Source organism: Arachis hypogaea, chromosome 3 (genome assembly GCF_003086295.3).
Source record: "Arachis hypogaea cultivar Tifrunner chromosome 3, arahy.Tifrunner.gnm2.J5K5, whole genome shotgun sequence".
Lineage (NCBI taxonomy): Eukaryota > Viridiplantae > Streptophyta > Magnoliopsida > Fabales > Fabaceae > Arachis > Arachis hypogaea.
In genome coordinates this window covers 45,014,008-45,041,290 of record NC_092038.1, presented here as the reverse complement: position 1 = coordinate 45,041,290, position 27,283 = coordinate 45,014,008, and the positions used below count along the sequence as shown (strand labels likewise).

The window sequence follows — 27,283 nt, the reverse complement described above, 5'->3', positions numbered from 1 at the left end:
AATTTTCTCAGCCACAATACCAGACAAATCACAACCAGTACTTCCGGTTAAATTTCCAATGCGCATTTTTATTCAGAAAATTATGTTTTCCAACTCAGAAAAATTCACTGAGTCCAAATATCATATTTAAATTATCAAATTCCAATTGCTAAATTTTATAACTATATTCGCTCCTATTTAATTTATTATTTAATTAATTATGATTTGACCGGGTTTTACATCCACCCCCTCCACCCCTCTTTTCTCTTACTTTTACCATGCTTTCTACTTATTCTAGTTACTTTTAATTGCATCTCATTTTCATTTTAGTCATTATATTAGTTTTAGTTTAATTGTTGTTAATTGAATAAATTGTGAGTGTTTGATTGATGTTGATTGGGTTGCTTCTTGTTTAAAATTTGATGAATATGTGCACCGAGCATTGCATCTTAATTTGATTGCCTAAATGAATTGTGAGTTTAATTCATATGTTGTAGCTACCATATGCATTAGACTATATCCTTGTTTGGCATCTTAATCATGAATTGTGCACTTTTACTTTAGTGAACTGAATTAGATTACTTGTTCATCATGATTTTCATACCAAATTAATCACATGACCGGTACTTGTTTCTTGTTAATGTCTTGCATTTGTTTGAGTGACTTGACTTGATTGTTATCAAACTTGTCACTTTTTGCAATAAGTACCTTTACCATGTGACTTTTTCATTATATTTCATGATGAATAAGGAGTTTTCTGTTTATTATTGCATTGGTTATTGTGTATTGTGCTTCTATATCAATTTTGCGCTTTCACTTGCACAATTTCAATATCCAATATCAAAAGTTCAATTCAATTTAAAAAGGAAACAACCGATTGGACACCAAACTTAAAAATTTTTTAAACTAAACACAATTTTTGAAAATAGAGAGAGAAAAACACTAAAAGACACCAAACTTAGAGATTTTGAAATTAAACAAAGAGAAATAGCAAGAATAATTCGAACAATAAGAAAGAACTAAGAACAGATTTTGAAAAATTTAAAAGAAGAAAAATCAACGAAAATCAAAAGGACACCAAACTTAAAATTTGGCGCAAGACTCAAACAAAAAAAATAGATGACTCACATTAAGTTTTTGAAAAGGAGATTTCTGAAGTGCAACACAATTAAAAGAAAAGCAGTAAAAGTACCTGATCTAAGGAGTACGACAACTGGTAGTTTGTCAATCTCGAACAATCCCCGGCAACGGTGCCAAAAACTTGGTGTGCAAATTTGTTACTCGCACAACTAAACTGGCAAGTGCATTGGGTCTTCCAAGTAATACCTTAGGTGAGTGAGGGTCGAATCCCACGAGGATTGCCAGATTGAGCAAGCTGTGGTTATCCTACAGATCTTAGTTAGACAAATAGAAAGATAGTTGTTGTTTGTTGTAGGCGCATAAAAAAACAATAATAACAAAATGTAGAACAGTAGTGAGAGATCAGTTAAGGCTTCAGAGATGCTTATTCTTCTGGATCAACACGTCATACTAACTACTCCAATGATGAATGATTCCTCCAATGGCAAGGCTATAAGTGATTAATCCATTGGTTGTGGTCATTAATCTCCTCAAGTCCAAACCAAACACCCAAATAGGCTAGATCAATCTGGGAGAGGGTAAAGCGCACGCAATTCAATCTCTTGATGATCCTACTCAAAACACCACAAACAAGGTCGGATCTTCTGGATCATAGAATGACGCTCTATGATTCTAGCCCTTAGAGCCACATGAACCTCAATTACCCCTGACTAACGAGGTTTTATGTCACATACCCCAATTAGCCCAAATAACTTATTGGAACCCGTGATGCATTCTCAAGCTATAACTCAAAACGATCCGGGTCAGAACTCGTAAGAAACTCATGTAGAATCGAGATTCATAAGGACGAAGGACAACAATAGATCATAGAATAGAATCAAACATAGATTGAAGTAGAAAAGTAATTGCATTAATCCATAGGAATCAACAAAGCTCCTAACCTTAACCTAGGAGGTTTAGTTGCTCATACTGTATAGAGAATAACGTGTGAAATGTTCTGAGGGGCTAAAGATCTTAAACATGGGTGATCTTCACCTATATATACTAATACTAAACCTAAAAAGATATTAATAATTACAAAAATGAAATAAACTAAGCTAAAGGTACGAAAATCCACTTCTGGGCCCACTTGGTGAGTGTTTGGGCTGAGCTTGGCTTTTAACTTGAATGAGTGGGAGTTGGACGCCCACTAGGGAGTGAATATGCTACTTCCTTGCTGCCCTTGTGGCATTGAATGCCAGGTTTGGGCGTTCAACGTTGGCCTTGGTCCTCTTGGGGCGTTCAACGCCCACTAGGGGGTAGTTTGGGAGTTCAACACCCGTTTTGGGCTATCCAATCCAAGAAATAGTATAAACTATTATATATTTCTGGAAAGCTCTAGAAGTTAGCTTTCCAATGCCATTAATAATGCATCATTTTGATCCTTGTAGCTCTAGAAATGCTCATTTGAGTGTATGGAGGTCAGAATCTGACAGCATCTGCTATGCTTTCCTTGCCTCTGAATTAGACTTTGCCAAAACTTGTCAAATTCACCCAAAATTCACCTAAAATCATAGGAAAAACACAAAAACTCAAAGTAGTATCCAAAAAGTAAATTTTGCATTAAAACCTACTAAAACATAATAAAACTTAACAAAATATACTAAAAATACTAAGAAAATATCATTAAAAAGTGTATAAAATATCCGCTCATTAGCGAGCATGGCCCGCCCATACCTGTGACATTTTAGTAATGCACTCCCATGCGTGTGCGTGGCCCACGCATACGCGTGGGCGTGACCCCCATTTTCAGCCAATGGGATTTTTGTATTTTAAACATGATTTTAAACCTCTAAACCTTTATTTTCACTCTTTTAACCCTAGATCTTAATAGTAGGCCTAGTAATGAGATGAAACTGGGGAAGAGAAGGTATCTTCGGGGTGAAGTAAGATTGAAAAGTGATGAGCGGATAATTTATACGCTTTTTGGCATTGTTTTTAGATAGTTTTTAGTATGATCTAGCTACTTTTAGGGATGTTTTCATTAGTTTTTATGCTAAATTCACATTTCTGGACTTTGCTATGAGTTTGTGTGTTTTTCTTTGATTTCAGGTATTTTCTGGCTGAAATTGAGGGACCTGAGCAAAACTCTGATAAAAGGCTGTCAAAGGACTGCTTATGCTGTTGGATTCTGACCTCCCTACACTCGAAATGGATTTTCTGCAGCTACAAAACTCCAAATGGCGCGCTCTCAACGGCGTTTGAAAGTATACATCCAGAACTTTCCAGGGATATATAATAGTTCATACTTTATTCAAGATTAGATGATGTAAACTAGCGCTCAACGCCAATTCTATATTGCATTCTGGAGTCAAATGCCAGAAACACGTCACGAACCAGAGTTGAACGCCAAAAACACGTTACAACTTGGTGTTCAACTCCAAAAGAAGCCTCTGCACGTGTAAAGCTCAAGCTCAGCCCAAGCACACACCAAGTGGGCCCCGGAAGTGGATTTCTGCATCAATTACTTATTTATGTAAACCCTAGTAGCTAGTTTAGTATAAATAGAACTTTTTACTATTGTACTAGGTGTCTTTGACAGTATAGTCTCTTGACCATTCAGTCTTTTGATCATACATGGGGGCTGGCCATTCGGCCATGCCTGGAACTTCATCACTTATGTATTTTCAACGGTGGAGGTTTTGCACACCATAGATTAAGGGTGTGGAGCTCTGCTATACCTCGAGTTTCAATGCAATTACTACTATTTTCTATTCAATTTAGTTTATTCTTGTTCTAAGATATTCATTGCACTTTACCATGATGAATGTGATGATCTGTGACACTCATCATCATTCTCACCTATGAACGCGTGACTGACAACCACTTCCGTTCTACCTTAGACCGAACACATATCTCTTGGATTCCTTAACCAGAATCTTCGTGGTATAAGCTAGAATTGATGGCGGCATTCATGAGAATCTGAAAAGTCTAAACCTTGTCTGTGGTATTCCGAGTAGGATTCAGGGATTGAATGACTGTGACGAGTTTAAAACTCGCGATTGTTGGGTGTGATGACAAATGCAAAAAAATCAATGGATTCTATTCCGACATGATCGAGAACCGACAGATGATTAGCCATGCTGTGACAGAGCATTTGGACCATTTTCACTGAGAGGATGTGATGTAGCCATTGACAACGGTGATGCCCTACATACAGCTTGCCATGGAAAGTAGTAAGAAGGATTGGATGAAGGCAGTAGGAAAGCAGAGATTCAGAAGGAGCACAGCATCTTCATACGCCTATCTGAAATTCCCACCAATGATTTACATAAGTATTTCTATCTTTATTTTCTGTTTATTTATTATTATTATTCAAAAACTCCATAACCATTTATTATCCGCTTAACTGAGATTTACAAGATGACCATAGCTTGCTTCATGCCAACAATCTCCGTGGGATCAACCCTTACTCACGTAAGGTTTATTACTTGGACGACCCAGTGCACTTGCTGGTTAGTTGTGCGAAGTTGTGAAGAAAGTGCTAAGTTAGTAGATGCGCATATCAAGTTGAATGCCATTATTAGAGATCACAATTTCGTGCACCAAGTTTTTGGCGCCGTTGTCGGGGATTGTTCGAGTTTGGACAACTGACGGTTCATCTTGTTGCTCAGATTAGGTAATTTTCTTTTTGTTTTATTTTCAAAAAATTTTCAAAAATCTTTCAAAAATTTTTTCTTTTGTTTTCGAAAATTATTCTAAATTTTTAAGACTGAATTCTAGAGTTTCATGGTAACATGTTGAAGCCTGGCTGGCTGTAAAGCCATATTCAAATTCTTTTGGATTGAGACTTCCACTTGTCAACATAAAAGGCATGTATATGGAGTTGGATGAAGTATCAGCTGTTGCATGCCTGATTTATATCCTAAAGCTGGCTAGCTAGTAAGCCATGTCCAACCCTTGGATTGGAGCTTTAGGCTAACATTGAAAGATTCTTGGAAATCTTATTAAAAATTTTGAATTTTTTATTTTCTTTTTCCTATAAAATTTCAAAAAATATATACAAAAAAAGTAATAAAATCATAAAAATAAAAAATATTTTGTGTTTCTTGTTTGAGTCTAGTGTCAATTTTTAAGTTTGATGTCAATTGCATGTTTTAAAAATTTATGCATTTTTCGAAAATTCATGCATGGTGTTCTTCATGATCTTCAAGTTGTTCTTGGTAAGTCTTCTTGTTTGATCTTGATGTTTTCTTGTTTTGTGTCTTTTGTTGTTTTTCATGTGCATTTTTGCATTCATAGTGTCTAAGCATTAAAGATTTCTAAGTTTGGTGTCTTGCATGTTTTTCTTTGCATCAAAAATTTTCAAAAATATGTTCTTGATGTTCATCATGATCTTCAAAGTGTTCTTAGTGTTCATCTTGACATTCATAGTGTTCTTGCATGCATCATTGGTTTTGATCCAAAAATTTTCATGTTTTGGGTCATTTTTATGTTTTTCCCTCTCATCATTCAAAATTCAAAAATAAAAAAATATCTTTTCCTCTTTTTCTCTCATAAATTTCGAAAATTTGAGTTCACTTAGTCAAAAATTTTTAAAACTTAGCTATTTCTTATAAGTCAAGTCAAATTTTCAATTTTAAAAATCTTATCTTTTCAAAACTTTTTCAAAAATCAAATCTTTTTCATTTTTCTTACTATTTTTCGAAAATTTTTAATTTGAATTTTAAAATCTTTTTCTTATCTTTATTTCATGATTTTCAAAAACTTTGCTAACAATTAATGTGATTAATTCAAATATTTGAAGTTTGTTACTTTCTTGTTAAGAAAGGTTCAATCTTTAAATTCTAGAATCATATCTTTTAGTTTTTTGTTAGTCAAGTAATTAATTTTAATTTTAAAAATTAAATCTTTTTCAACCATATCTTTTTAATCATATCTTTTCTATCATATCTTTTTCAAAATTTTATCTTTTTCAAAAATTTGATTTCAAAATATCTTCCAACTTCTTATCTTTTCAAAATTAAATTTCAAATCTTTTTCAACTAACTAGTTGACTTTTTGTTTGTTTTAACTATATCTTATCTTTTTCAAAACCACCTAACTACTTTTCTCTCTCTAATTTTCGAAAATTACCTCCCTCTTTTTCAAAATTCTTCTAATTAACTAATTGTTTTAAATTTTAATTTTAATTTTAATTCTTCCTTTAATTTTTGAAAATCACTAACTCTTTTTCAAAATTTATTTTCGAATTCTCTCCCTCTCATCTTCTTCTATTTATTTATTTATTTACTAACACTTCTCTTCATCTCAAGAATCTGAACTTATCTTCACCCTTGTGTTTGGATTCTTACTTTTTCCTTCTTCTATTCCTTTCTTCTTCTACTAACATAAAAGAATCTCTCTACTGTGGTAAAGAGGATCCCTATTATTATTTTCTTTTCCCTTCTTTTTCATATGAGCAGGAGCAAGGACAAGAATATTCTTGTTGAGGCAGATCCTGAACTTGAAAATTCTCTGAAGAGAAAATTAAGAGAAGCTAAATTACAACAATCCAGAGACAACCTTACAGAAATTTTCAAAAAGGAAGAGGAGATGCCAGCCAAAAATAATAATGCAAGGAGGATGCTTGGTGATTATACTACACCTACTTCCAAGTTTGATGGAAGAAGCATCTCAATCCCTGCTATTGGAGCAAATAACTTTGAGCTGAAACCTTAACTAGTTGCTCTACTGTAACAGAACTGCAAGTTTCATGGACTTCCATCAGAAGATCCCTACCAGTTTTTAACTGAGTTCTTGCAGATCTGTGAGACTGTTAAGACTAATAGAGTAGATGCTAAAGTCTACATGCTCATGCTTTTCCCTTTTGCTGTAAGAGACAGAGCTAGAATATGGTTGGATTCACAACCTAAAGATAGCCTGGACTCATGGGATAAGCTGGTTGCGGCCTTCTTGGCTAAGTTCTTTCGTCCTCAAAAGCTGAGCAAACTTAGAGTGGATGTTCAGACCTTCAAATAAAAAGATGGTGAATCCCTCTATGAAGCTTGGAAAAGATACAAGCAGATGACCAAAAGGTGTCCTTCTGACATGCTTTCTGAATGGACCATTTTGGATATATTCTATTATGGCCTATCTGAATTCTCTAAGATGTCACTGGACCATTCTGCAGGTGGATCCATTCACCTAAAGAAAACGCCTGCAGAAGCTCAAGAACTTATTGACATGGTTGCAAATAACCAGTTCATGTACACTTCTGAGAGAAATTCCGTGAATAATGGGACGACTCAAAGGAAGGGAGTTCTTGAAATTGATGCTCTAAATGCCATATTGGCTCAGAACAAAATGTTGACTCAGCAAGTCAACATGATTTCTCAAAGTCTGAATGGATGGCAAAATGCATCCAACAGTACAAAAGAGGCATCTTCTGAAGAAGAAGCTTATGATCCTGAGAACCCTGCAATAGCAGAGGTAAATTACATGGGTGAACCTTATGAAAACACCTATAATTCATCATGGAGAAATCATCCAAATTTCTCATGGAAGGATCAACAAAAGCCTCAACAAGGCTTGAATAATGGTGGAAGAAATAGGCTCAGCAATAGCAAGCCTTATCCATCATCTTCTCAGCAACAGACAGAGAATTCTGAGCAGAGTACCTCTAAATTAGCAAACTTAGTCTCTGATCTGTCTAAGGCCACTTTAAGTTTCATGAGTGAAACAAGGTCCTCCATTAGAAATCTGGAGGCACAAGTGGGCCAGCTAAGTAAGAAAATCACTGAAACTCCTCCTAGTTCTCTCCCAAGCAACACTGAAGAGAATCTAAAAAGAGAGTGCAAGGCCATTGACATAATCAACATGGCCGAACCTAGAGAGGAAGGAGAGGACGTGAATCCCAATGAGGAAGACCTCATGGGACGTCTCTCAAGCAAGAAGGAGTTCTCTATTGAGGACCTAAAGGAATCTGAGGCTCATATAGAGACCATAGAGATTCCATTAAACCTTCTTCTGCCATTCATGAGCTCTAAAAACTATTCTTCCTCTGAAGAGGATGAAGATGTAACTGGAGAGAAAGTTGCTCAATATCTAGGAGCCATCATGAAGATGAATGCCAAATTGTTTGGTAATGAGACTTGGGAAGGTGAACCTCCCTTGCTCATTAATGAACTAGATACATGGATTCAGTAAACCTTACCTCAAAAGAGACAAGATCCTGGTAAATTCTTAATACACTGTACCATAGGCACCATGACCTTTGAAAAGGCTCTGTGTGACCTGGGGTCAGGCATAAATCTTATGCCACTCTATGTAATGGAGAAGCTGGGGATCATTGAGGTACAGCCTGCCATATTCTCACTACAGATAGCAGACAAGTCAATAAGACAAGCTTATGGATTAGTAGAGAACATGTTAGTGAAGGTTGAAGGCCTTTACATCCCTGTTGATTTCATAATCTTAGACACTAGGAAGGAGGAGGATGAATGCATCATCCTTGGAAGACCTTTCCTAGCCACAGCAGGTGCTGTGATTGATGTTGATAGAGGAGAATTAGTCCTTCAATTGAATGGGGACTACCTTGTGTTTAAAACCCAAGGGTGTTCCTCTGCAACCATGGAGAGGAAGCATGAAAAGCTTCTCTCAGTACAGAGTCAAACAGAGCCCCCACAATCAAACTCTAAGTTTGGTTTTCGGAGGCCACAGCCAAATTCTAAGTTTGATGTTGAATCCCCACATCCAAACTCTAAGTTTGGTGTTGGGAGTCTACAACATTGACCTGATCACCTGTGAGGCTCCATGAGAGCCCACTATCAAGCTATTGACATTAAAGAAGCGCTTATTGGGAGGCAACCCAATTTTTATTCATTTAATTTTATTTTTCTTTTATTGTTCTTTTATGTTTTATTAGGTTTATGATCATGTGGAGTCACAAAATAAATACTAAAATTAAAAACAGAATAAAAAACAGCAGAAGAAAAAGCACACCCTGGAGGAAGGGCTTACTGGCATTTAAATGCCAGTAAGGAGCATCTAGCTGGCGGTCAATGCCAGAACAGAGCATGGATCTGGCGTTGAACGCCAGAAACAAGCAACATCCTGGCGTTTAAATGCCAGGAATACACCCTGAGGAAAGCTGGCGCTGAACGCTAGAAACAAGCATGGAACTGGCGTTCAACGCTAGAAACATGTTGCAAATGGGCGTTGAACGCCCAAAACAAGCATGAAGCTGGCGTTCAACGCCAAAAACAAGCATGAATCTGGTGTTGAATGCCAGGATCACATGTAGAGGGCATTTTACACGCCTCATTGGTGTAGGGATGATGATCCTTGACACCTCAGGATCTGTGGATCCCACAGGATCATATCAGGATCTGTGGACCCCACAAGATCCCCACCTACCTCAACTCACTTTCTCTCCTTTTCACACAATCCAATAATACTCTTCCCCAAAACCCTTCACCAATCACCTCAATCTCTCTTCCCCATCACCTCTTCACCACTCACATCCATCCACTCTTCCCCATAAACCCCACCTACCTTCAAAATTCAAAATCCCTTTTTCCACCCAACCCACCCAATATGGCCGAACCTTAACCCCTCTCCCTCCACTATATAAACCCCTCCATTCTTCTTCACTTTCACACAACACAACCATCTCTTCTCCTCCTTGGCCGAAACACTAACTTCTCTCCCTCTCCTCCATATCTTCTTCTTCTTCATCTATTCTTTCTTCTCTTGCTCGAGGGCGAGCAATATTCTAAGTTTGATGTGGTAAAAGCATAGCTTTTTTGTTTTTCCATAACCATTGATGGCACCTAAGGCCGGAGAAACCTCTAGAAAAGGGAAAGGAAAGACAAAAGCTTCCACCTCCGAGTCATGGGAGATAGATAGATTCATCTCCAAAGCCCATCAAGACCACTTCTATGAAGTTGTGGCCAAGAATAAGGTGATCCCCGAGGTCCCTTTCAAACTCAAGAAAAATGAGTATCCGGAGATCCGACATGAGATCCAAAGAAGAGGTTGGGAAGTTCTGACTAACCCCATTCAACAAGTCGGAATCTTAATGGTTCAAGAGTTCTATGCCAATGCATGGATCACTAGGAACCATGATCAAAGTGTGAACCCGAATCCAAAGAACTATCTTACAATGGTTTGGGGAAAATGCTTAGATTTTAGTCCGGAAAATGTGAGGTTGCCGTTCAACTTGCCCATGATGCAAGGAGATGCACGCCCCTACACTAGAAGGGTCAACTTTGATCAAAGGTTGGACCAAGTCCTTATGGACATATGTGTGGAAGGAGCTCAATGAAAAAGAGACTCCAAAGGCAAGCCGGTTCAATTAAGAAGACTGGACCTCAAGCCTATGGCTAGAGGATGGTTGGAGTTCATCCAACGCTCCATCATCCCCACTAGCAACCGATCCGAAGTTACTGTGGATCGGGCCATCATGATTCATAGCATCATGAATGGAGAGGAAGTAGAAGTTCATGAAGTCATCTCCCTTGAATTCTACAAAATAGCCAAAAAGCCCTCCACCATGGCAAGGCTAGCTTTTCCTCATCTTATTTGCCATCTATGTTACTCAGCTGGAGTTATCATAGAAGGAGACATCCCCATTGAGGAGGATAAGCCCATCACTAAGAAGAGGATGGAGTCAACAAGAGAGCCCACTCATGGATCCCAAGAGATGTATGAGGAAGCTCATCACCAAGAAATCCCGGAGATGCCTCAAGGGATGCACTTTCCTCCCAACAATTATTGGGAACAACTCAACACTTCTCTAGAGGACTTGAGTTACAATATGGATCAATTAAGGGTGGAACATCAAGAGCACTCCATCATTCTCCATGAAACTAGAGAAGATCAAAGATCAATGAGGGAGGAGCAACAAAGGCAAGGAAGAGACATAGAATAGCTCAAGGACATCATTGGTTCTTCAAGAAGAAAGCGCCACCATCACTGAGGTGGACTCATTTCTTGTTCTTATTTCTCTGTTTTTCGATTTTTATGCTTAATGTTTATCTATATTTGTGTCTTTCCTACATGATCATTAGTATTTAGTAACTATGTCTTAAGGCTATGAATGATTCCATAAATCCTTCACCTCTTTTAAATGAAAAAATGTTTTAATATAAAAAGAACAAGAAGTACATGAGTTTCGAATTTATCCTTGAATTTAGTTTAATTATATTGATGTGGTGACAATACTTTTTGTTTTCTGAATGAATGCTTGAACAGTGCATATTTTTTTTATCTTGATTGTTTATGAATGTTAAAATTGTTGGCTCTTGAAAGAATGATGAACAAAGAGAAATGTTATTGATAATCTGAAAAATTATGAAATTGATTCTTGAAGCAAGAAAAAGCAGTGAATAGAAAAAGCTTGCGAAAAAAAAGAAAAAATTGGCGGAAAAAAATAGAAAGAAAAAGAAAAAGCAAGCAGAAAAAGCCAATAGCCCTTAAAACCAAAAGGCAAGGGTAAAAATGATCCAAGGCTTTGAGCATCAATGGATAGGAGGGTCCAAAGAAATAAAATCCAGGCCTAAGCGGCTAAATCAAGATGTCCCTAACCTTGTGCTTGTGGCATGCAGGTCCAAGTGAAAAGCTTGAGACTGAGTGGTTAAAGTCGTGATCCAAAGCAAAAAGAGTGTGCTTAAGAGCTCTGGACACCTCTAACTGGGGACTTTAGCAAAGCTGAGTCACAATCTAAAAAGGTTCACCTAGTCATGTGTCTGCGGCATTTATGTATCCGGTGGTAATACTGGAAAATAAAGTGCTTAGGGCCATGGCCAAGACTCATAAAAGTAGCTGTGTTCAAGAATCAACAAACTTAACTAGGAGAATCAATAACACTATCTGAAATTCTAAGTTCCTAGAGATGCCAATCATTCTAAACTTCAAGGGATGAAGTGAGATGCCAAAACTATTCAGAAGCAAAAAGCTACAAGTCCCGCTCATCTAATTAGAACTAATATTCATTGATATTTTGGGATTTATAGTATGTTCTCTTCTTTTTATCCTATTTGATTTTCAGTTGCTTGGGGACAAGAAACAATTTAAGTGGTGTTGTGATGAGCGGATAATTTATATGCTTTTTGGCATTGTTTTTAGGTAGTTTTTAGTAGGATCTAGCTATTTTAGGGATGTTTTCATTAGTTTTTATGCTAAATTCATATGTCTGGAATTTACTATGAGTTTGTGTATTTTTCTGTGATTTCAGGTATTTTCTGGCTAAAATTGAGGGACCTGAGCAAAACTCTGATAAAAGGCTGTCAAAGGACTGCTTATGCTGTTGGATTCTGACCTCCCTGCACTCGAAATGAATTTTCTGGAGCTACAAAACTCCAAATGGTGCGCTCTCAACGGCGTTGGAAATTAGACATCTAGAGCTTTCCAATAATATATAATAGTCCATACTTTATTCAAGATTAGATGATGTAAACTGGCGCTCAACGCCAGTTCCATGTTGCATTCTAGAGTCAAACGCCAGAAACACGTCACGAACTAGAGTTTAACGCCAAAAACACGTTACAACTTGGCGTTCAACTCCAAAAGAAGCCTCTGCACGTGTAAAGCTCAAGCTCAGCCCAAGCACACACAAAGTGGGCCGCGAAAGTGGATTTCTGCATCAATTACTTATTTCTGTAAACCCTAGTAGCTAGTTTAGTATAAATATAACTTTTTACTATTGTACTAGGTGTCTTTGACAGTATAGTCTCTTGACCATTCGGTCTTTTGATCATTCATGGGGGCTGGCCATTCAGCCATGCCTGGAACTTTATCACTTATGTATTTTCAATGGTGGAGTTTCTGCACACCATAGATTAAGGGTGTGGAGCTCTGCTGTACCTCGAGTTTCAATGCAATTACTACTATTTTCTATTCAATTCAGTTTATTCCTGTTCTAAGATATTCGCTGCACTTCACCATGACGAATGTGATGATCCGTGACACTCATCATCATTCTCACCTATGAATGCGTGACTGACAACCACTTCTGTTCTACCTTAGACCGAATGCATATCTCTTGGATTCCTTAATCAGAATCTTTGTGGTATAAGCTATAATTGATGGCGGCATTCATGAGAATCCGGAAATTCTAAACCTTGTCTGTGGTATTCCGAGTAGGATTCAGGGATTGAATGACTGTGACGAGCTTAAAACTCGCGATTGTTGGGCATGATGACAAACGCAAAAGAATTAATAGATTCTATTCCGACATGATTGAGAACCGACAGATGATTACCCGTGTTGTGACAGAGCATTTGGACCATTTTCACTGAGAGGATGGGATGTAGCCATTGACAACAGTGATGCCCTACATACAACTTGCCATGGAAAGGAGTAAGAAGGATTAGATGAAGGCAGTAGGAAAGCAGAGATTCAGAAGGAGCACAACATCTTCATACACCTATCTGAAATTCCCACTAATGATTTACATAAGTATTTCTATCTTTATTTTCTGTTTATTTATTATTATTATTCAAAAACTCCATAACCATTTATTATCTTTCTAACTGAGATTTACAAGATGACCATAGATTGCTTCATGCCAACAATCTCCGTGGGATCGACCCTTACTCACGTAAGGTTTATTACTTGGACGACCCAGTGCACTTGCTGGTTAGTTGTGCGAAGTTGTGAAGAAAGTGCTGAGTTAGTAGATGCGCATATCAAGTTGAATGCCATTATTAGAGATCACAATTTCGTGCACCAAAAAGTGATGACTTATATATGGAAAATGTGAATACATGAAGTATATGTGATGCCATAGCAATGATGAATGGTTGTGAAATGATCATGCATGAAGGTGAATGAATGTGATGATTGATACTTCTTTCATGATGAGAATATGTAAGTTTTTCTCTGTTGCAAGGTGTGTCGGGAACTGTATCCCATGAATGTGACGGGCACTATATCCCAAGAGCGTGGCATGTCGGGCGCTATATCCCAAGAGTGTGGGAGCACTTTGTCCCAAGAAATGCGACGGGCACTATATCCTAAGAGTGTGGAGGCATAGGGAGATGATATCTGGGTTAGCTACCGAGTGTGTCGGGTTCTGGCAAGATAACCAACACGTGAGCTCATGGCCAGTAGGAAAGGCATGCATCATACGCATCTGTTTGTTTTGTTTGAGTTTGCATTATTTGGGATTGTCTTTGTGAAATTACTATACTTACTTGCTATATGATTTTCTTGCTGTACCTGCCTTTTACTTGTGTTTGCTTTTGTCTGTTTTTTTTTGTCTATGTGGTTCTATCATAATTTCGAAGGATTGGAGGAAAGCCGATGATTTTAAGGGTTAAGTTAGAATTGAGATAAGTTAGAACTCTTTAGATACCTTACCTTATTTTATGATCGTACATGTTTGTTTGTCGGAAGTTCTAGGATTGCCTTCGACTTTTCCAAGATATTATATGTTAGATATGTGGGTACTGTTACCATGCTGAGAACCTCCGGTTCTTACCCATGCAAATTTTGTGGTTTTCAAATGCAGGTCAAGATGCGCCTTGCTAGGCGTCTGAAATTCTATTGCAGCGAAGATGGGAGTTTGGGCTTTTTATATTTTGTTATGTACATATAAATGCTTAGACTTCTCCTTTTATGTATTATACCTTGGTGCCTCATAGAGGTTTTTGTTGGAGAACTAGGGTTTATTTTGAGAACTTTAGATATGGGATTATATGTATGTGTGTATGTAAATATTCTCTGACCAGCCTTAGCTTTGCAAGCTGAGCTTGGAGCTTGACTACTTTTTATCCTTGATCCTCTACTCTGATACTATATATGTATTTAATTGCACTTAATCTTTTCTTCGAATGCAAGTAAACGTTATTCACAAGCGTTGCACTTTTCGATTTCACGACTTTGCTTTACCCATTTCTTCAAAGGCTCCTAGATATAAAACTTTTTCAACTATATTATATATGAGTTGTTATCAATTAAAATGAATTCATAAAATTGGCGAGTTTTATTGGGTGTAAATGGCTTGAAATGGAATCTAGTAGGAAAGATTTTTGGGATGACTTTGTTTGGCGAGTTATCCAAAAATTCAGGCTCCATTTGGATAATGTTTGAGTATTTGTTTGTGGATATGTAATTGGCTTGGGTTTTTTGTGTTTGGTAGTGATTGTGGATGTTTGTGGTGTTAGGACTATGGCCTTTTCTCTTGGTTTCTGTGCGACTATTTTTTGGTTGGCTCCTTGGGATATCAGCTGACTTAAGTCAATTTCTTCATCTGACTCGCTGCAAATGTCAGCCCAAGATTTTTGTTAATTTTAGTGAGACCTTGGTCTTGTAAGGCCAAGAGGGTTTCGATTTGGAAGGCGTAGTCTGCCTTAGTCTGTTTGGCTTGATTGATTGCTAGTTCAATGGATTGTTGGGCTGGATTTTTAGAAGGTTGTTGGGTAGATGACCTAGTTGGGGTGCTTGACCCTGATTTTTTGCTTGGCCCTGGTAGGGCTAGGCGAACGCCTCTGCCTCTGACAAAGGCTAATGTTGCCTTTTTAGGCATCTTTTCCTTGCTTGTCTCCCTACAAATATTCACGTGTGAGAAAGTCAGGGAGAGAATTTGAGTTACCATTGATGTGCTCAATATCGAAATAAAAAATGGTTAAGATGGCTTGCCATCTGGCAAAAATTTATTTTGATGCAAGGTTTTTAACATCTTTTTGTAAAACTTATATATATATATATATATATATATATATATATATATATATATATATATATATATATATATATATATATATATATATATTGTTTTTAGAGGTCGTAATACCTGACCACCTCTATTTTATGACTTAAGCATAAGATTCTGTGTGGTAGGGTGTTACAGAAATCACTAAGCCTCCACATATGCATATAGTTCAACTTATCCTACGGTCAACTAGCCTACGTTTTCACGTGACATTATATATTATCTATGAGAAACCAAAATCATACCTTGGCTGATTCCTCCCTATGCCAAAGACACCTCAATTTAGCAAAGTCTCAGCCTCCAGCACCAAGATTCCAGCACACAAAGCACAATCAAGCTTCCAAATTCCTCAAATATGCTTTAACTCACATATATATTACTTAATTCACATCATTACATTTATACACACAAACTCAATATCCATCCACATATAATCAAGGAATTCACTAGGGTTTGAGAGTTCTTACCTTACTTATGCATCAATTGAGCAAAACTCACTAATTTTCTCAAACTAGTTTGATCCTAAACATCAAGACATGACAATTTCAATACTCAATGGCGCAAATTTTCAAAAATTAGGGGAAGAAGAGGCTAAGAGTGAGATTAAGATTTCTTACCATATTAGTTAGTAGGCTTTGTAGAGCTCGACGCAGTAGAAGCATGGCTGCAAATGGTGCGGCGATCGTAGCTCCGGATTGGAAGTTATATGGATTTAAAAGAGAGGTTAGGGTTATGGAGTTTTCTTCCTTCTCCTCGTGCAATCAGCAATGTGTTTTATTGTTTTGAGGAAGGAGAAGAGCTAATGCTCTTCATATATGGGGGTTGGGTTGGGCCTTGGGCCCATTATGGGCTCGATTTATTCGATTCGGCCCATTTGGCCCAACTTTGGCCAAAATCTTTAAAATTAGTGTCAAAATTCATATTTTAATTATTTTTATTTTATTAAACTATAAAATTTAATTTTTTAATATTTTTAAATTTAAATTAATTTATTAGTTAATTAGTTACTAATTATTCGAGGTTTTTACAAATTACACTAATTAAATTCACATTTCAAACTAGGATTTTACTTAAGAATATGGATAACGAAGGGATTAGGCTTCTTTACCTTAACCCACTTGAAATTGGGATGGAACTCACTTGGAATCCATATTAAAGTACTCCTAAAGAACTAAAATCACAATATCTCAACACTATATACCCGAACAAAATACAAAAATGAAGAATATAGGAAACTAGATGAGGATTTTAAGGTTACTTACCACAATACTTAAACATAATTGAAGAGGGATCCGAGACGAACCCATGGCTGCAAATGACTCGTCAATCGGAGTTTCAGAGCAAAAATTTTGGAAGATGGAAGAAGATGATGAATAGTGAAATAAGAGTTTCTCTTCTTGTCTCTTCTCTTCCTTCCAGGGCTGAATGTATGTGAATAAATTTGGTATTGTGTGTTTAAATGGCTAAGTCATAAGCTTATATATGTGTGAGCTTGAGCCTATAACACGGGTCTAGTTTAACCATTTTAGCCATTTGACCTAATTTTGAGCCAAAACCTTTAAAATAAGTATTTGAGCTTTCGTTTTAAATATTTTTTCTTATCATTTTTATAATTTCAGTTTTCTTCACTTGCAATATCGAACAAACTTAAAACGGTATAGTCGATTTTAACATCCGTATGCGTTTTTTCACTAATAATTCTTCAAATTATAAATTTCTAATTTTCTAATCTTCTTTACTTATAATTAATTTATTAATTAATTATTCAATATTTATTAGAGTTTTATATAATCAATTTAAAATAATAATTTTTTAAAAAATATATATATTTTTATATATAAATATATATTTTATTATTTTAATTTATTGATAGTTGAATTTTGATTGAAATTTTGAATTACTAAAATTTTAATGGTACTCATTCAATAACCGATTGGATTTTAAAGCTTATGGAATAATAGAAGTAAAAAGAAGAGAGTAAAAAAGAACAACAGAACAAACCCTGAGACGAATATGTAAGTATTATTATTTGAAAATTTGCATTTATGCCAAAATATCCGTCCCCAACAGTCAATAAGGAAGAGAGAGAGAAGAGAGCATTCTAGACTCTAGAGAGTGAGAAACAGGGGAGAGAATGACAGTACATTTGAAGGGTGGGTGAGTGAGAGAGAGAAAGAGGGGTTTCAGGAGAGGAGACATGCCCAACTTGAACCCAACAACAGTAGTCATTGTACTTGCACTTTCTCCTTCTTCATTCCTACTTTCCCACTTCCCAAACGGTACTTCCCTTCACTTTACTTCACTTCACTTATCCTCTTTGTCTCTCCACTACATACTCATCCTTTTCTTTTATTTTTCATTCCCCTCTGTGAGCTGCCTTTATTCTTTATTTATTTATTTATTTATTATTTGCTTTTTGTTCTTTTATCGGTGTGCCTTCTTTTCGTTTTCCTCTATTTTTGGCTGCGTTTCTTTCCTTTGCCTTTGCCTTGTTTTGTGATTTGATTTTATGTATGTGGGATCCAAGTGTTAGTATGGTCTAGGTGCTTTAACATGTTTCCCTTTTGCATGTGGAGTTTGAGGTCACCTATGTCTTGCTGTTTAGGTCATTACTCACTTAAAATTTGGAAGAATTGCTTCTGAGGTAGTAAAAGCTTTTTCTTTTTCTTTTTTTCTCTTAATTTTAAATTGCTGTGTCATATCTCTTTCCTATGTTCTTTCTCCTTCTGTGTTTTGGGCAGGGAAAAAAGGTTTGCATATTTTGGGAGGTTTCTTTATTCTTTTTTTCTTCTTTAATCTTTATATTCTTTGATCGTCGAAATAAAGTAATAAGGAAAGAGTATATATGATAAATAAAAAAGCATAGTCAATACCAAAAAATGTCACTCAAAAAATAAACCAAAACATCAAAGCAATCTCTTCTCTTATCTTTTACAATATAATATAATCCCAATTTCCAAGTGCCATATTTGTCTAGAAACTCCAAGATGATGACTTCTATGGTCATAAAGAAATACAACAAGAAAACAAATGGCATAAGAACAAAGTGAAAAATCATAAGAACATGCCAGATAATCAATCTAATGAAAGACAAATGAAAGGATTCGCAAATTCTTCCATTCGGTGATTGTTGTCGTATTTACAATAATGAATAATTTACTCTTTGGAAGATTTTTGTTTTTTGGTAATTTCTCATTGGGTGTTGATTTTAAGATGGTCTTTCCAAGGTGAATATTTGGAGAATGGAGGCTATAATGATGAGCCGTACATGAATGAGTAATTTGAAATTTTCCATTAAAATATTCCTCTTTTTAATGCAAGGTGAAAATATTATGTAGAATACATATTATTAATAGTTTGTCATTATAATAGTTATTTCCCATCATTTCTATTCCCAATCTTAATTAGCCAATTGATTTAACGCTACTTGGCAAAATCTCAATGCATTTTGTTATTGTTTAGGATCACTGAAAGGACAATTATTTGCGATTAGTAGTAAATTAAGTGACTAATAAAATGCAAAACTGAAAGGACTAGACAAATAAGAGGTACATATAAGGATTTGAGGACTGAGAAAATTTAATCACGTGAACTTAAAACTTAGCTAAAATTGCATGCATTCTTTGTTCCCTTTTTCACTGCTGACGGCATGCTATATTTGTGATAGATGCATTCTGAGATGGTCTATGACAAGATAAGACTTTATCTTTTGTTATTGTCTAGTGAGATAAAACATTGCTTTTGTTATTCTTTTTGTTCTTTCACTATTTCACTACGTCGCAGTCAAGCCGTACAATTATGGGAGTAGTAGATTCTCTTGTTTAGGAAGTGGGAGTAGATTCATCTAGATAATTCTTTTCCATAACTTTCTTTCTAATTTTAAAGCATCTAAGCTGATTCTATTTGTTATTGTATTTGAGGTCTGTTAATGGATTTATTTTGTGAACAACTGTGTATATTGACTGGGGTGAACTTATCTTTGTGTATTAACATTGAAACCATTTTCTCAAGTCAACTTACGAATTTTGACTAGTGGCTTTGATGTTGAAGATTAGATGAAACCGTTTCTCTCGCTCAATTATCCGGATACAGCATTCGATTGTGCACAAATTGAATGCGATTACTCGATGGTATGTGAAACTTACCCTTTTCGATTTGTCACGCTTTACCCTTTTAGAAGCTAAGTAGTTTTGGTCTTTCAATTATAGGCTCATAGTTCCTATTCTTACGAAGATCCCCTTTTCGCCGGTTCATTTGTTGCTTATGGACCACAGGGTATTGTAAGTGCACTTGGGATTTCGGATTTTAGTGATTGTAATTCCCATTACTTTTTTTTTTGTCTTGATTTTGCTAGTATCATGTTTTAATATGATTTCACTGTTTGCTTAAAATATTATAGAATCAACCCCAAATGTTGCCCCAGATGCTAGGATTGCAATCCACTAGAGTTGCTTTACCACTTGATCTTGCCGAGGAAGGCCCCGTTTATGTCAATGCAAAACAATACCACGGTATACTGAGAAGGCGTCAGTCGCGAGCAAAGCTTGAGGCTCAGAACAAACTAATAAAAAATCGTAAGGTATGCTCTATAGCATGGTGATGGTAGCTTTGCTTTTGTTCAGTAATCTTGTATGCACGAAATGAAAGAATTCTGCAAAATATATTGATTCTCTTTCTTTTCAGCCATATCTACACGAGTCTCGCCATCGCCATGCTTTGAATAGGGTCAGGGGTTCCGGGGGACGATTCCTGAGCACCAAGCAGTTTGAACAATCTAATGCTGAAGTTGCCACCGGCGCGCATTCTAGCTCAGACCCCAGCAAGGATGCATCCAAGGTTGAAAGTCATCTCTTGAGAACAGCTGGCAATGCATCTTCAATCACAACCTGCTCGGATCGGACGTCCTTGTCAAGCAACAGTGTTAGCAGGCAGCCGGAAGCGCAGTTGTTCCTGGCAGGCCCTGCAAACATGGGCCGAGCTCCAGTGGTCCGGTGAGAGGTGGAACTGGACCACGCAATATCGATCGAGCTTCATCGGTCAGGCAAATCATCCTTGGCTCTGTCACTTTACTTTCTACTTTGTGTTTTCATGTGGTGTTGTAAAATGTTAGTTTTAAAACTGAAGACTTCTACTAATGCCTTTTCTACGACGGGGCCTTTTCTACGTATTGTAATGTTGCTGTTGCATGTACTGGTCTTGTAATCTTGTTGAAGTGGATTGGACATATATATTTGTCATTTGTGATCCATTATCTGTATATTCAAAATTAAACTTTGAAACTGTGTCACAGCTTCTTTGTCCAAATTGGCAAATATTTGAGTCATACGAGACTATATATGTATGTGCTTCTACACATTTTGTACAAGGGAATTGTTATTTCAACATCACAACTAAAAAAGTAGTTTTAAGTTCATATTCCGCATAAAACAACTTACCTTTCTATCCAATACTCCCGTCCTGTGCAAAGCAAAAATCTCTTCTTTCTTTCCATCACACATGCAATTCAAGTCCGTTCTTATTTTTACACACACAAATTTACACTCCATACAACTTTTTCTTCTTCTCCGTTTCCTCATCCTCAAATCCAAATTTTAATGTATCTTTCAACACAAAATCTCTGATCTCTGTTTTGTACTGGTTCAATTTGGTGCTAGTATCAAGACAGGTGACAATGCTGGCGCTTAGCAGTGAGATCGAAACAACATTTGCGATTAGAAATGAATTTGATTGAAGAATACTATGAGGCTGAATTTGATTTGTCTAGAATTGATGCAAAGGATAAACTGAAGGCTCAAATTAGGTGTGAATCTTGTGGAATTTCAAGTTATTTTGTTGCAAATAACGGTTGACCTTGGATTTAGAATTGTTTTGCATGTTTCACATAAGCCATTGTAAGACAAAATATATGGAATATAAGTTGGATACCAGAAGGAGAAGCACTAATATAAAGTGAAAATTAGAGACTACCACAAGTTAAGAGATTTAAGTATCTTCCACAAGATAATAGAGAATTCAAGTAAACTGGCCAAAGAATAGAGTACGTAGTAATTAGTAAAGGTGTTTAGGGGTATTCATGGGTCGGGTGAAATCGGGTTTGATGTGACTCAGACCCGACCTAAAATATATACCAGGCTTATTTGTTAGACTCGAAAACCTACACATTTTTGGGTCACAATTATACCGGATAAAAATCGGGTGAAAACCGGGCCGTTAACATTACTTTTTTGTAAACTAGCATGTAAAAATATCTAAATTTCTAAGACTCCAACCATTATTTCACATGGTAAAATTCATTCGAAAAAATATAACAAGAACCAACCCTTCTCTAAAATTAAAGCATAACCACAATCAATACTAATATTGTTTAATAACACCAAATATTTAAATTAATACAAATAACACAATATTATGCATTAGTCTAAAGTCTTATACATTTTAAACATGAAACATCAACCTATAGTCTTATAACGACTAATAACGCAAAATATTAAGGTTTACAATACTTAAATTTCACATAAGAATAGCCATCATCCATCACTAATAACGCAAAATATTAATTGTGTATGATGACCGGGACGAGTTCGGGTGACCCGAGCTATGACCCGGACCCCGACCTGAAATAATGACAGATCAATTTTTTGATTCGGTCCTAAACCCGGTAAAATCACACCAAATTAGCCTCTAAAATAATCGAGGTCGGACCAGATTTTCGAACCGGGTCGGGTCATACACACCCCTAAAAGTGTTTTTGAAAAAACGTAAATTCGTTAACTGATTAAAAAATTTTAACCAAATTATAAATAACTGGTTTTTTTAAAATGGTTTATAAATGATAACCAATTTAAAAAAACGATTGACCAAATTAGTAAAAATTGATATGTAAATCGGTTAGGCAAACCAAAAACAGTTTTATTTTTTGGAGTTTTAAAATTAGTTTTTTAAATATAATTGTTTTATAGATTTAAATTGATTTTATAATATGGAAAAAAGACTAGATTTTTTAGAAGTTTAAAAATCGATTTATAAATTAAATATTGATTTTTTTATAAAATCGATTTTCAAATGAAAATACGTTTTTCATTGAAATCGATTTTTTTAATTGTTTTTATATTTAGAATCAGTTTAAAATTGGTTTATTATTTTTATAATTAGTTTTTTTTTTCATTTAAAACCAATTTGATTTGCTAACTACACCAAATTTCTAGTTAATTAAAATCCGATTTGGTTTTTTGGTTAATCTTAACCATGTACAATCCTAGTGCTTTGTTTTATATATGATAAAAAATAATTTTAAAATTTGAGAGTAAATTTTATTGTACCACCATTAAACCAACTATTTTATATGGAGCAAAGTGTTGAGTAATAAAAAATTAGCATAAGCATAAATATAATGTGATAGAGATGTGGATGCTTAGCTAAGATAGATGATTAGCTAAACACGTATTGACAAAATAAAGAGTGGAGAATATAAAAGAGAAAGTTGGAGTAACGTCCATTATTAAAAAAATGAGAGAATTTTGTCTTACGTAGTTTGGGTATGTGGGAAGAAGATAAGTACAATATCGATTAAAATGATGGATCAGATAAAAGATAAACAAATGATAAAAAATAGAGAAAAATCTAAAATGACTCTACATGAGATGATAAAAAAAATTTATGTGTAAACGATCTCAATATAAATATGACCTGACACAATAACATTGTTTGATCTATATATTTAATTGATTTAAAGAATAGTTTGAAGTAAAAATAGTTATTATTGTTATAGTAACTCTAAAATATTTTGCAGCTAAATTTAAAGTTAGAAAAAAGCTTTTTAAAATTTCAAAATATAAATCGAGCGTTTAGGCTCGAACTATATTTTAAGGAAGGGCATCACAATTGATCATGCAATAAAGGAAGGTTGAATGCAAATATGCACTACAATATTTTTAGTCTATAGTTATGATGCGTGAGCATCTTTTCTATCTTTTTCTAGTGAATTTGTATTTGTATTGTTAAGTTTAATCAAGATTTAAATATCTTTTAAACATTATAAATGCTACTTTGAGTCGTGTGCATTTCTGTTTATTTTAGGTAGCATTCGGATGGATTTGATAGAGTTTTTGTAGAAGAAGAGAAGAAAGTGAATGATGCTGTCAACCCTGGCCTCTCTACACTCCAACAGGAATAATTTGAGCTACAGAGATCCAATTGACGTGCTTTTAGTGGCATTGGAAAGCTAACTTTCAGAACTTTCTAACGATGTTTAATAGTACACACTTCTTCTCCAAAACTTGGTCATACTAGCCCTAGCCCCTAACTTGGCTATTCCCAAGTTAGGCACCAGAAGAAGGATTTACTTTGAGTGTACATTGCATAGGTGGTGCCTAACTTGGCTTTTCCAAAGTTAAGCGCCCAGACAAGAGGAAACTGATAAACCACTATTTTATTGTTTATATTGTGTTTAATTGCGTGATTTTATCACGATCCTTACCCACTTATTCATTAATTTAGCATGCATTTATATTTTCTTCCTGAAATTATTACATGGTTGAAAACTGCTTCCTAGAGACTTTCTAATTATGCATTTTAGTTTTCCTTTATCCCATTCGATGCCGTAATCTGTGTGTTAAGTGTTTCAGGCTTTATAGGGCATGGATGAGTTGGAGAGTGGAAAGGAAGCTAGCAAAAAAATGGAAGGAACACAAGAAATTGAGGAGACAACCAGCGAGAAGTGATGTAGCCGCATGGCTCACGCGTTCGCGCGAAAGAGGAGAAATTGCAGTGACGCGGCCGCATGGCTCACGCGACCGCGCGGAATGGAAAAGCACAAGTAACGCGGAGGCGTGGACGACGCGAACGCGTGGCAAGGAAAAACGCGAATGACGCGTCCGCATGGATGACGCGATCGCGTGACGTGTGCGATCTGCATAATCTACAGAATTTGCTGGGGGCAATTCCGGGCCCTATTTTGACCCAGGTTTTGGCCCAGAACAGCAGACTAGAGCCAGAGAACATGCAAAAACCGGGGATAACAATTCATTCTACACAGTTTTTAGTTTTAGATCTAGTTTTTAATCCTCCTCTAGGTTTTTCTCTCTAGATATTTATAGTTCTTAGGATTTTATTTTTCTACCACTTTTTGCATTGGGATATTGAGAATAGTTATTACCTCATCAAGACTTCGTCATTCTAGTTCATTTTCTTTACTTGGCTTTACTCTTCCATGTCCTTTGCTTTATCAATTTTACCATTGGAATATTTTTAGGATTATTTAATACAAGGATTACTTCCATTTTTAATTGATTATTTTAGTTTTTATTTACAATGTCTTCCTTTAATTCCTTTTCACATGCTATGAATTTTACATTCTCAATGAGCGAGTAGTTCCCTAACTTGATGGGGAGTTGATTGAAAGGAACCCTTGAGTTGGAAGGCTTAAAAGAAAGATTGTAATTGGGTTTAGTGTTGGATTGCCCTCTAGTCACTAACACCAATCCCTTTTAATTAAGTGGGTTACAACTTGTGAACGGACATAGCATTCCAACTTATTTGACTTTCCCTTACCTAGTAAGAGATAACTAAACATGATAACCTTTAATTATCAATTAATCTAGAGAGTTCCCCAACATTAATGGGGCTTCCAACTAATCAACTCCCAGTCAAGGCTTTTATTTACATTATTCAAATTCTCCAATTTAATTCCCTGTTTACTCAACTCAAACCTTTTTGAAAATATCTAATTAATAAAATAGCACACTTTTCTGCAACTCGTTGGGAGACGACCTGGGATTCATACTCCCAGTATTTTAAATTTAAATTTCTGTGACACCTTTCTAAATTGATAAGTGGATTTCTGGTGAGTTAAGAACTATACTTGCAACGTATATATTTTAATAATTTTTAATTCACCAATTTCTGCCGTATCAATTTTTGGCGCCGTTGCCGGGGAGTTGCAATAGAGTGCTAAAGTTATTAATTAGAATTTATTTATTTGCATTTTATTTTATTTTTGTCACTATGAACTGTACGTTTCTTTCGTTAAATGACGCGTTCACTTCCTGATCCAAGCTTGCCAGCATTTGACCTTGAGATTGAAAGAACTCTTTCACATATAAGGCAAGCTCGGCGTAGCCGACTCCTCTTTGAGGACGAACCTGAACCGTCATCTAAGGAAGAAACAAGCCCCCTCTCTACTAATCCAGTTCATTTACGTGCAGGTGACATGGCAGCGCCCAGAAGAGTCACTGTCCAGGAGGAAGGAGCCCTTGATTTTACGCTCCAACCATTCCAGGCGCACCACCCAGCAGTAGCTGTAGATTTTGAAATAAAGTCTTCACTACTCAACTTGATGCCCAAATTTCATGGCTTACCTGCTCAAGAGCCTATCAAGCATCTTAGGGATTTCCAGACCGCTTGTTCTACTGTTAAGCGTGATGGCACTAATGAAATCTCTATTCTATTAAAAGCCTTCCCGTTTTCTCTGGAGGGAAAGGCAAGAGAGTGGTACTACACTCAATCCGGAGCAATTGTTTCCAACTGGGATGCACTTAGGAGAGAGTTTCTGGATAAATTCTTTCCAGCTGAAGTTACCGATAAACTGAGGAAGGACATGTCTATGATCGTTCAAGATGAATCTGAGACCCTCTATGAATACTTGGAACACTTCAATACTCTTTGAGACGCATGTCCCCATCATATGATTGACAAGATAGTTTTGCTCGGTTACTTTACATAGGGTTTGAAATCTCAAGATAGGACCACACTGGAAGGTGCTTGCAATGGTTCTATGAAAAAGTACAAGACTACAGCCGAAGCATGGCAATTGATCAGAGACTTAGCTGACTCTACTAGGAGTCATAGACAGCGACAAAGTCGGTCAAAAGCTATTGCGGAGGTATCCACTAGTAAAGAGAATGCTACTATAGCTCAGAGCTTATGTGAAATGACTAACTTACTGAAGCAGATGCAACTGAATCAACAACAACCTCAGCAAGTTCAGCCTTCTCCACCACAGCACAGCCAGTAGTTAGTTCCACAAAGAGTATGCGGAATCTGTGCAGATTACAGTCACTATACCAATGAGTGTCCGTAGCTCTGATGAGCGGATAATTTGTACGCTTTTTGGCATTATTTTTAGTATGTTTTTAGTATGATTTAGTTAGTTTTTAGTATATTTTTATTAGTTTTTAGCTAAAATTCACTTTTCTGGACTTTACTATGAGTTTGTGTGTTTTTCTGTGATTTCAGGTATTTTCTGGCTGAAATTGAGGGTTCTGAGCAAAAATCTGATTCAGAGACTGAAAAGGACTGTAGATGCTGTTGGATTCTGACCTCCCTGCACTCGAAGTGGATTTTCTGAAGCTACAGAAGCCTAATTGGCGCGCTCTCAACGGCGTTGGAAAGTAGACATCCTGGGCTTTCTAGCAATGTATAATAGTCCATACTTTGCCCAAGATTTGATGGCCCAAACCGGCGGGGCAAATCAGCCTCAGAATTTCCAGCGTTTAACGCTGGAACTGGCATAAAACTTGGAGTTAAACGCCCAAACTGGCATAAAAGCTG

At 36.2% G+C, this 27,283-nt stretch overlaps 1 protein-coding gene across 6 annotated transcripts; it reads left to right on the top strand.

Moving 5' to 3' along the window:
* Window positions 1-17,775: 17,775 nt before the first annotated feature.
* LOC112790484 (nuclear transcription factor Y subunit A-3) lies at window positions 17,776-21,023 on the top strand. Of its 6 annotated transcripts, none has more exons than XM_025832906.3 (5): window positions 17,776-18,015; window positions 19,787-19,866; window positions 19,945-20,016; window positions 20,136-20,315; window positions 20,420-21,023. In XM_025832906.3, the coding sequence occupies exons 2-5, from the start codon at window positions 19,792-19,794 to the stop codon at window positions 20,729-20,731; spliced, it is 639 nt and encodes a 212-aa protein (XP_025688691.1). In that variant the 5' UTR covers window positions 17,776-18,015; window positions 19,787-19,791; the 3' UTR covers window positions 20,732-21,023. The 6 variants fall into 6 exon arrangements, with proteins under 6 accessions (XP_025688691.1, XP_025688692.1, XP_025688693.1 ...); XM_025832907.3 differs by having other exon boundaries at window positions 17,782-18,015; window positions 19,770-19,866; XM_025832908.3 differs by having other exon boundaries at window positions 17,809-18,015; window positions 19,792-19,866.
* Window positions 21,024-27,283: the final 6,260 nt, after the last annotated feature.